Consider the following 12,413-nt stretch of genomic DNA (forward strand, 5'->3'; position numbering starts at 1 on the left):
ACTACATGTGTAAGAGCACTTAATAAAATATTTAAACTATTGTTAAATTGACTTGATTTTTCTTGCAATTACGACATATACAATGTCAGAATTTATATTCTGATTGGCTGGCTTCTTTCCCACTATAATCCTACCCTTGGTGGTCGGGAAACAGGATGCTACAAAATATTGTTCCACAAAATATCTGATCTGATGATTCATGGTTCTTCTAAACAAATATCTACTTCGTGCAAGACGGAGCAAGTTTTAAGACAAAAAACATAAGTATGCGGCAAAATTTGATTTGCACACCACACCCCCCCACCATAAAATTAGTCCTAATTGAAAAATAGGCAAAAGATATTCCCCCTGCTGTATAAATGGTTAAAGTTTATAATGTAATTTAGATATTCTTTTTTTTAAACTATACTTCTTATTTAAATTCTGCAACTAAATTACAGTATACGATGGGTCATTACCATAATAAAATGGCACTAAGCTGGCGATACAGTAATCTGTTGATAATTAAGTCAAATGTATTTTGTAACAGATGAGTACATTTTATGCTTTTATATACGTTTACTATTACTGAACATACTACATCAATTGTTTCCAATTATTATTTGAACAATTTAAATTTAAAATACAACATTTTCCCGATTATTTTAACTGTTACTTCAAATTATTATATTTCAATAACACAGCATATGTTAAAAGAAAACGAGGGTTAAGTTGATTTGAAACCTCCCACACCTTTATTTATGACCATTATGCAGAGAAACATACCCTGTGAATACTGTGGTAGATTAGTTGACCTCCGTAGTCCCATATCCGTAATGAATTATCCATTATAGATTCGCCTTTCATTACTTGTACAATCTTTGTTAACACACTGGCATCTATCCTTTTCAACTGTGAATCTTCAAAGAAAAATTTATTTATTTTTGGATATTAAAATAAAGGAATGCATTGTGTAAATTTAACATCTGGTATCATCACCAATACAAAGCATCTTTAGTATCATCAACATCATTCCCATTAAATATTATAATCACTGACATCATTATTAACTCGTCTTCACCACCACCATATACCATCAACATCAGCATCTTTACAATCACCATATTCTTCATTGAATCCTTATTATTACTCTCATCATTCCATCACTATTATTAATCATTACAACTCCAATCATCAGTGTGCCCATCACCATTACCCTCATCATCAATATATTTACCATCACTATTAATCATGACATTACCATCTATAATAAGAATAATAATATTATTATTATTATTATTATTATTAATATTATTATTAATGATGATAATAAAATCAATGATAATGTTTTGCCAAACCAACATCAAAATAAAAATAACAATAATAATAATAACTATTCAGAAACTTGAGTGGACTTGAGGACTTGGACTTAAACTTAGTGTATGTTGCTGATCAAACTGCAAATCGCATACATGTTTACAACATGGAGAACAACTTAAAGGTGAGAACTATTGGATCCAAGGGTGGTATTGGTGGACAAATGAATGGACCTTCAGATGTTGCAGTCACAAAAGAAGGGAGCATCGTAGTGGCTGACACTCACAATCACAGAGTACAATTATTTGGTACTGAGGGTCAATTTGTTAAAGTGCTTATTGGTGGAGGGGATGAAGATGGTATGGTAATAAGGCCCTCTAGGTCACAATAACAGGAATGTTCTTGGCCATAGTGTCTAAAGCTAAATGAAATAATACCGTCAATACAATAAAACTCACGTATTAAATTCAACTGTGCCTAAGTCGAATAACTTCTCCATCGATCTTATTTTACACGCCAATTTGTTGTGTTTTCCATTAATTAACAATCTGTAAAGCTTTGTGTACACTAACAAATTTCATAAAAGAAAGCTTCGCATAAAATTTGATAACATAAAGTTGAACACATTTTAGATACAATTTGATAATATGTGATATGACGTCATCGTACCCATATATGGGCACATCGCATTTTTTTGTCACATAAAATTTGATAGTGTAGACAATGCTTAAATCAAACAATATTTCAATAGCATTTTGAATTCGACTTCAAGTTCAAGCTTAATTAAGTTATGATAATATTAATACTTACACACTAACAATAAAGGTAAACACTAAAGCAATCTTGCTATATATGACAACAGCATTAGCTCTTTGTTTCATTCATTTAAAAAAACAGTCAGTGATTTTGAAAATAAATGATATAAGGATGCTTAAATTAATTTTTGTAAAGAGCTTTAAAGGTTTGTTTATTTCATCATACCTTCCACTGGTGATGCTGATGCAGTTTCCTGAAATGAAATGATTAATCTGATTAATACCAAAAACCTTACATGGAAACAGTCTTAGCTTTTTAGTTTTTCTACCAATCAGCAGCAAGTCTCACTTTTCAATCATATAAGTATTTCCTTGATTGGACCCTCTGCAAAGGCCTGTTTATACTTGCAACAATAACAAATAAGGATTGATTTGTCAAAATATTTTTTTTATCGTATACACGATAAGTCATTATCAATCATCTTAGTGTAAAAACTTTTCTCATTTCTTTTATTTTCTATATGAACAATTGCTACTTAGATCTTATCTTTATCATTGTAAGTATAATTCTTCTGATGATTGTAATGGCTTGATGTTAATAAGTTAATGTAAATATAAATATATCTATGTGTGTGCTGTCTCTTATACACATCTAGATGTGTATAAGAGACAGACATGGAGAACATATGTACATTATTTGTGTAGATAGGGTGAGGAATGTTTATGATTTATTTAAGATCTAAATTGTGTTTTCTTTAGTTAAAGTCCTTTCATTTGTTTAGCTTTAAGTTGTTGTTTTACTCTTTTTTCATTAGTTTGACTGCGCCACTTTCTTGTGTGCTGCCACTGATGTAAAAGTGTAATGTCAAATAAATATTATTATTATTATAAACCTTTAATCAAATTTTTAAAATATCAAAAATAAAATTAAATATTACTTGAGCTGTAATATCATTTGTACTGGTAATAATTGTGCTACTTTGAAAACATTGAATTAAAATTACGATAATAACCGAGTATTAAAATAAACAAATATTTCCTAGCAAAATCAATAAGACTACTACGACCATCATTAACATCTATACAATCATTATTTTAAATAAATTATCAAAAAATGAACTTTGATATTACTTTAGATGTTCCAACATTGGTACTGGTATCTGTTTTCCTTCGTTTTGTTTTTTCAACAGCAGATACATCTGAAACAACATTTTCTGATGTAAAAATTTGGAATAAATAAAATATAACTAAACTGTTTACATTGCATTATTTACGACCAGGTCATAAGATTTTGAGCAGATCTAAGGGCACCCTCTATCTGATTTATCTCACACACTCACATATTGTTCAATTAAATTTAGTTTTTATCGCCTCCTCTGCCTTGATGCTTTTGGTAGAACCATTTTTCAAATAAGGAAAACAAAATATTTCTAACATATTTTTTCTGCCCTCCCCTGAAAAACCTATTAAAAATTAAGTTCCCCAGACAACATATTAAAAAGTCTTGCCAAAGAACAGCTATACTCTTCCCATAATTTGGGTAGCTGATAATCATATTAGAAATATTCAAACAAAAGATATAGTTTAAATTTTAAGATACAAGAAATATTATAAAACATTACTATGGAGTATCATTATATTGAATACATTTAGCAGAAAGAGACAGCTAGGCAGATACACAATACAGAGGTAGAAATAAGCTTCACTCTCTTGCGCATACACAAAAACTTAATACGCTTTTTTCATAATGATCAAATATATTGAAAAGTTGAATCTCAAAATGTCTTGGTCTCTTTTGGGAATTACTGTTTTTTTTTTTTTTTTTTTTTTTTTTAAAGGCCTTTGTGATATAAAAATGAATTTGGTTTGTATGCTTACATTTGCAATCTGGTATGTTAACAACAGTTACAGTATACAAATTAATCAAAGAAAACTTTTATATTTTTACTGTATTTTTACTGTATAAACAAGAAGTTATTTGCCTTGATAAATAAAAACATACCATCACTGGAAAGTCTTCTCTTTTGGTCACCAATTGGTTCCAATATTTTTGAACTATTCGTCTGATTTTGTTCTTCTGAAAACAACAAAAAATGGGTTAGAAAGACATACTAGAACATAACTTTACAACAGTGGCACACTAAAAATCCAGGTACAGTAAATACAAAAACTACAAAGAATTAAATATAATTATTGCTAACTCATGCAGAATGCTGAAAGTTACAGAATGGTATCCAAGAGAAGGAAAATGGAAAGGGGATGACCAAAGAGAAGATCGATGAATGACCTAAAAGCAGACACTCACAAGATCAATGTTTGTACCCAAAGACAGAAAAAAACAGAAGAATATAATAGAGGAGGGATACTCCAGTAGTGGAAGGACATATCCTGAATGAAATGAAACAAAATGTAACTTCTAATAAAGTGTATTAACATACCATCCTTCTGAGTTTTTCTCTTTTTATGATCACTTGGCCCTTCTAAAAACAAAATAATACATCATGTTAAACTGGTTTGGTGCTTTTGGATTTAACCAAGTGCAATGAGCGAGCAGTCACGCCAGCATGCAGTAACAATCAATCATTCAATTTTTTTTCTTTTTGAAAAAATTTAATAATAATAATAATGACAATCAGCGTAATAATGATATAGGTGAAGTTATTGGTGATCCGCTCCGCTAGCGGATCACCTCTTGTTATTGTCAGAGATCCTTATTTTTTTTAAATTCTAGCTTCTCCCCATTTCTTGTTAGCACGATATCTAAAAATTGGCATGAGATTCATACATGCACGCTTCAACAAACATTTAGCTTGGCCTGGTATAGTCACAATAAGGTTTTCAAAGTGTGCAGTTACATTATCGATCATATCAGCCTAACCAATTGCCATTTCGAAATCGTATTAAGTGAGCATTAACTTCAAGTCAATGTTAAGTGTAATGTACCCTAATTTTACGCGTGCGCATCAGAACGCGCGCGTACGCGTGCTTCAAAATTTTAAAATGCTCGGAATCACTTTTCGACTAAATTAGAGCACGTTTCAGGCCATTTTGAGGATTTTAAATTTTTTTTGGAATTTACCACTACGCGTGCGCATTTTTACGCGCGCAGCATGTACGGAAGCTATAAATTAAGTTTTTTGTCACATTTTAAGTTTCTGACATTGTTTTTACAAGTTTCCGATCCTTTCAATCACCTTATGGCCAATAACAATGTCATACGCACGCATCAAACATAGTGAACTTTGTGCGCATTTGTGCCGATATACAGTGGAATTTTGCTAAAATCAGGCCTAATTTTAAACAGTTACAGCTCTTTAGGATGAAAGGTGGCCCCCAATTTTTATTACATATTCTGAAAGCACATGAGTTTTAAATATGATTTTATAGGTCATAATGGCTGATCGGACATTATGACGTCATCATATTGCCATCTGAATTCAACAAACTGAATATTATCGATGACATCATTTTAACAAATGCGCATTTGAGCGTATCTCCCTTATTCTTGATCGATTGTCTTCCAACTTTGAGTATGTTGTAGCTGAGGCAATTCTCTTTCATATATGTGACATATTTTTACATTTTAATGATGTCATCATGGTCAAATATAGGGTTTTACTTACCCCCCTCATCTTTCTTTTGTCAAACCTTTGATGACCCTATAATCACCTTAATCAGTTGTGATTTCTGAATCATATTTAGTGGGTATAAACTTCAGGTCATGGTTAAATGTTATGTACATTATATTTTTGTGCGCGCGTAATAACGCGAGCATTCGCATGCGTCAAAATTAATATATGCTTTATATCATGTCTTTTTTTTAATCAGTTATAGCTCCTTAGGATGAAAGGTGACCCCTAACTTTTATTACATATTCTGAAAGCATATGAGCTGTAGATATGATTTTATATATCATAATAGCTGATCGGACATTGTGACGTCACCATATTGCCATCTGAAGTCAAAAAACTGAATTTTTATATATGATAAATACTATTAATGATCATTACTCCTTCACCAACAAGCGTTTGTAAATGAAAATTGATACATATATATCTCATATCAGGAGACAACAGTGACATTAAGATGCGCACGTGCGTCATGACGTGCACGTACGCATGAGTAAATCTTTTAAAATTCTCAAAATTTTTTTTTAACAAACTAAATTAGCGTATTTTGCCATTATCAGCATTTAAATATTGTTCAATCCGCATCGCGCCCACTTCCTCATGTGTCAAAGAGGGGCGGATCACCTAACTCGTCCTCAGTGACGAGTTCAAATCTAGTTTTAAACGACAGCAATGACAGTTGTTTATTCCGCTTCGCCTTGATTTTTCATGTTGTTTATATACCTTTTGATTTGTTATACTGTAATTTGTGGTTGTTTTGCAAAATATATAAAAATACACACACAAGGTTGCATCTGCAAACACAGTAAGCAAATAAAAATGCACTTTGAAACCAGTCTTAAAATAATACAAATGTTGAATATGGAGAATAAGAAATGAAAGATTAACTTATATCAGATTCTTTATTATTAAAACACACACTTGTCGCACGCCGATATTGAATTTAACTTCACTCGATTCGGATTTACATATCTTAAGAAATTGTGATCTATTTGTCAAAAAGTAAAACAGCCAGTTTAAAAAAGCAGTGTTAAAATTGAGATTAATTAATTTGTTATACAACTTGACTAGTGAAACGTATTAAAAGCAGACCTAAAATCCAAGAATAGCATGTCTATTTGGTTTATATACATAACAACATTATGATACAACAAGAAGACTGCATCCTCAGTAGACTTTTTCTGTCTGTATGTAAATTGGTATGGATCTAGACAGGTAACAGGTTAATTGATTTGAATTCAGTATTATACGTTCAAAGCTAATCATAATGCAAGAAACATATATTGTTGATTATAAATATTAACTTGTTGATATTCGTTTTAAAAAATCCCAAAGGATTAGGTTTTGTGACTGGAAGGAACAATAAAAGAACTTTATTAAAATTACAAGTTTAAGTTAATTTTAATATAAACATAAAGTAGTTTTTTTGCTATTAAAATCATACCTTTGTATTCCGGACTTGACACGACTTCCTACAAAAAAAAATGAAATAACGGACTGGTTATTTCTGTCATATATATTCTGATTTTTAATAGCTCACTTAAGTAGGATTGTAATTAGCTTCCTGTGTTATGCAACTGCTGGGCTATTTAGAGCAGTTTTCAAGCTATTGTTTCAAGTTTGATTTGATAAAAACATGACTGTGGAAAACAGTTTTGGGACTTCAATGCCCTCACTCCTACTTACTATTTAAAATTTGTGTTCTTCACTAACAATTTAATAATTCATTAAACAAAAAACAAAAAATACTCCAGCCCACATACATTTAACATGTAATTCTTTTTCAATACCTGCTTGCAGTTAACTCTTCAACTTCTTGTCTTATATCATTTCCCCATGTTAAGTTGCTGTGCAATATCCAATTGCACGGCAATGGTGAAATGATTTTGGAAAAAGAACTTCTAAATATTGTTCTGTTAAACTATGGAATAATCTGCCATCAGACCTTTGTAGTAATATTCATTCACTTTCCTTACAATCCTTTAAAAACCTCATTTAATTTCCCTTTTTGTTTTTTCTTTCCTGTTTCTTGTGTGTGTGTGTGTGTGTGTGTGTGTGCTGTCTCTTATACACATCTAGATGTGTATAAGAGACAGATACTGGACCTCAGGGAAGAACAGTGTAACAACACTGACTAGAGTATCCAGAATAAAGAAAGATTTCTATCTAAATTCTAAATGGTAAGTTTCTTTCTTTTTGTATATATAAATTCATTTCTGATTTGAATAACTTGTTGGTTTGTTTGCAACTTACCATTTTTTGTAAACCCTCTGCTGCATTTGATGCAAGAGCATTTTCATGCTCGTCTTTAAACTCATCTTCTGTTAAAAGAGAGTAGTTTTTATATTATTAAGATGAAAGTAACAATAAAATTAAGGTAAAAAATTACACAAATCATGTATTTATGGAATAGACAACAATTAAATACTGCACAAACTGTTACAGCACCTCCCTGAAATACTGCTGTTCTACTGGGTCGCAGCATTCAAATATGAAGTTGACACACATGAAATTAACTGCTTTCAATTCAATTTTAAATGCTTTCAACATTATTACCCTTGATCAATACAATAATTTTAGCAAACATGTAAATGTGCAACTACTTCCACTGACTCCCTGATAAGTATTCATAGAATGCTGTTGCACATAGACAATTACATTTAATATCCTACCATGGTGGAGAAAAACAACAGAAGAAAAATAGAATACTGCAAAAAAACTGAAAGTCTGGGGTTCAAACCAGTGAACTCAAGATAGCAAGCATGAACTACATGTTTTAGTGTTTTCTTATTATTTACAATTTTATGTTTGAGAGCAGCAAAACCTGTGTATAAAAGCAAATGATTTATTCCGATTTCACGTTGTGTCTTAATTTTTTTATGTTGTTTATATTGTTAAATTTTTCATTTGTTATCATTTGTGGTTGTCTTTGGAAATATGAAATAAATATTTAAAAATATACACACAAAGTTAATGCATGATATGTCTGCAAACAAAGTGATGGAGAAACAATAAAATCTTAGTAGTAACAACAACTCTATCGTTTTCAATGATTATGATATCATTTGAATTGACTTGTCAGACTATTTTCAGGCCAGCGGAATGTTTTTTAAAGTGAATCATGCAGACCTGGAATCAAACCTAGGGGGTGGGGGGGTCAACATTTTCCCCAAAAACGAAAGGGGATCCAGGGTCCTCCCCCGGGGAAATGTTGATTTCTAGATGGTGAGAAATTACCTTTCTCGACTTTTGAGCTAGATGTATGACTTTATTCTTCAAAATTCAAGGTTTTCCCCCTCTTGAAAACGGTCAGCTAAACTTTCTCAAAAGGGGGTCTGGGGTTCTCTCCAGGGAAAATTTTAATTCCTAGATGGCGGGAAATGAGCTTTTCCGACTCCTGAGGTGTCTTAATACATTTAAGTTCTTCAAAACTCAAGGTTTGCTTTCTTGAAAACGGTCAAGTAAATTTTTCCACTTGTTACTACAGTAAATAGGCCTTACGTGTGTATACACACATAAAAAAAATATTGAGTAGTTGCATACAATTTTTTTTTTCTTCATGAATCGATATATCCCAGAAAAAAAGGGAGTTCGGGGTTCTCCCCCGGGAAAAATTTTGATTCCTGGAAGGCCGAAAATGAGTATTCCCAACTTCTGAGTTGTTTTTAATTTCTTCAAAATTCAATGAATCAATGAACCCCAAAGAAAAAGGGGGTCTGGGTTCCCCCGGGAGAATTTCGATTTCTAGAATGCGTGAAAGGAGCTTTCCTGACTCCTGAAATGTCTTTTAAATGACTTTTTAAGTTCTTCAAAATTCAAGGTTTACCCCTTATGAAAACAATCATGTAAATTTTTCTCATTTTTTATTTTATGTATGTATACATACATAAAAAAATGATTAGTTGCATGCATATTCTTTTTTCCATGAATAGATAAATCCCCCCAAAAAAGGGTGGTCCTTAAAAGGTAGGTCTAGAATTATTTTTTTCCTTTTTCTTTTGTTGCCCAAGGGAGGCGTCGGGACCCATTACCCCTCCCCCAGATCCACCAGCGTGAATTGCGAGAAAATGAAACTCGGTCTGTAACTGGATAAACATTCTCTTTCCCATCCTTCTCCTCCTTCCCTCTTTCTTTTCTTGCATTTCTTTCCGATCATACAAAAATCTCGGAACGGGGAGAAAGTGGGCTTCTCCCCACAAGTTGATCAACTTGTTGATTTTCTTTTTAAAAAATTACATAGGAATAAGTTACATGTTTTGTGAATGATAGGACTTACATGATGAATGACAAATATTAGAAAATTGATCAAAAAATGGTTTAAAATTAATTGTAATTATAAACATAGTTTTTGCTATGACAAAATCATACCTGTGTATTCTGGACCTGATAACACTTCCTACAAAAAAATATTAAAAAAAGAATTGATTATTTCTGTCATATATATTCTGATATTTAATAACTTACGGTATGTTCACATACGGCGTAAGACTGGCGTAGCTTACGCCAGTGTAAGCTAATCAACTGAAAATAATTCCAAAGTGTTCACACAAACAGCGTTCGCTATATTAATGCTGGCATTAAACTAGTAGTAATATAGGCCTATGGGGGAATAGTTTTCAGTTTTATATATTGTATGGGTTCTTAATTGTAGTAAAATATTCACTTTTAAATAGTGATATGATTATTGTATTTTAAATGAACAATTTTACTTCTGATTTTTCAGCTAGCATTGTGGAACAATTGTTGGTGTTGCAAATTTAATAGACAGTCTAAATAGGTTAAAATATCTTACAAAACACAATCAACAAATCATATACATTATAACTAAGTAAAATGCAATAGAAAAAGAGCCCCTTTACCATTTCATTTATAGAGAGCACAGGAAAGAGATCAAAGTAACATCTCTTGAAATGAGGTCAAATCATTCAAGCATCACTGGCGTTAGCTCAGTAGCGTTAGCTAATCAGGGGTATGCAGGTAGTGTGAGTGGCATAAGCAATGCCACTGCCTAGTTCACATACAAAGGCATACACTACGCCAGGCTTACGCCAGCCTTACGCTGTGTGTGAGAACATACCCTTAATTAGATTAACTGGGGCGGATGTAGCATTTGGCGGTAGGGGGTTCGTGCAGGGGCGCAGGTCTGTTTTGAAAGGTGGGGCACGTTTCGTGGAAATAGTAAATGACACTTTTTATAGTAAAATTCATCATCATCACATCACCATTGATTAGTCTTATGAAGTGCTAAAGAATTCTCATGATATGTTATCAGCGATTTTCAGCAACCACAGAGACCTAATTAACACATGTGATGAAAATAAAACTTAAAACATTGTCTTTGATGTGTTTTGTAGGACCAACCTACTTCAAAGATGTGAGTTCACAGCCACCTCATCCCCACCATGGTTGAGGCTACTATAGAAAAAAAAAACTTAAAAACATTGTCTTTGATGTATCTACTTCAAAACTTTGAGTCCACATCCACCTCAGCCCCACTATAGTTGGGGCTGAGATTATATCATTTGGGGAAATAGTACCCCTAGACTGCCAGACATGATTATGTTTTACAGTAAAATTCATCATAATAGATCTAATTAATCATTGTGATGTACCACAAAAAATTAAACTAAATTGTCTTTCATGTATTTACTTAAACCATAAAGAAAGAAAATGTGCCAAAAACTAATCTTATCTTTGCACGCTTTCTCTCATATTTCTCAAATTATAATAAAGGCATGCACACTTGAGTCATGTATTGTAGGTAATTTATATGTTTGTGGGCAGAGATACTGGTATGTTGTTATAAAATAAGATATACTCTGGCTGTGTAGCGCTTTTTCGTTAAAAAACTTGGATTATTTATGCAGTTTATTTCAACAATTTTCAGTCATCTTCTTGAAATTGCATTGTGGACGAAAATTGAGATGGACCAACCCCCTCCCTTAAAAATATGTGGGGGGACATGTATGGGGACATGTATGAGAGTCCACACCATGGACCTCTGGGTGCCCAGAAATTGCACTCTCATGCCTTAAAAATCTTACAAATAATTCATGTCAACAATACAATAAAACAATTAATTCTCACAATTACCCCCTTTTCCACCCTGAGTGGCTGAGTAAAACCATTTTGGGGTTTTAATCATGAAATTCCAATGTCCATCTCCTACTTGTCAATTAAAAATTGTAAGTTAATCTGTCATTCTTTTTCCATACCAAATTGCAGTTAAGTCTTAATTCCTTTAACCAAGTTAAAATCTATGTGGTAAGTTTGCAACTTTCTTGTTGTCTATTTCTGATTTGAATAAGCTTACTGGTTTGTTTGAAACTTACTGTTTTTTGTAGATTCTCTGCTACTTTCGATGCAAGCGCATTTTCATGCTGGTCTTTGATGTCATCTTCTGTTAAAAGGAGATTAATTTTTATATTAGGATGAAAGTAACAATAAAATTAATTAAAAATTACATAGATCAATTGTGATGTATTCATAATTAGACAATTAAATACTGTACAAACTGTTACAGCACCTCCCTGAAAACACTACTGGGTTACTGGGTCGCAGCATTCAAATGTGAAGTTGACAAATTAATAACTTAAAATGCTTGCAACATTATTACATAATATACATAATACATAATATTGACAAACATGTAAAATTTGCAACTATTTCCACTCCCTGAGTATTCCTAGAGTTCACTGTGGTTTCTAAGGTATAAATTAAGTAGTGTCCCCTC

The 12,413-nt window shown here is 32.1% G+C and overlaps 1 protein-coding gene across 1 annotated transcript; it reads right to left on the reverse strand.

The window, feature by feature from the left end:
- Nucleotides 1-765: 765 nt before the first annotated feature.
- Nucleotides 766-12,080, reverse strand: LOC117110376 (the record flags this gene model as incomplete). The annotated part of the gene is made up of 9 exons (XM_033253073.1): nt 766-899; nt 2,278-2,305; nt 3,183-3,250; nt 4,054-4,128; nt 4,490-4,531; nt 7,125-7,152; nt 7,934-8,001; nt 10,049-10,076; nt 12,013-12,080. Coding segments are annotated over 9 exons (539 nt in total), but the record flags the coding sequence as incomplete, so codon positions are not given.
- Nucleotides 12,081-12,413: the final 333 nt, after the last annotated feature.

Source organism: Anneissia japonica, unplaced genomic scaffold (assembly GCF_011630105.1).
Source record: "Anneissia japonica isolate Jap-2015-1 unplaced genomic scaffold, ASM1163010v1 scaffold26197_len14311_cov103, whole genome shotgun sequence".
Taxonomy (NCBI): Eukaryota; Metazoa; Echinodermata; class Crinoidea; order Comatulida; family Comatulidae; genus Anneissia; species Anneissia japonica.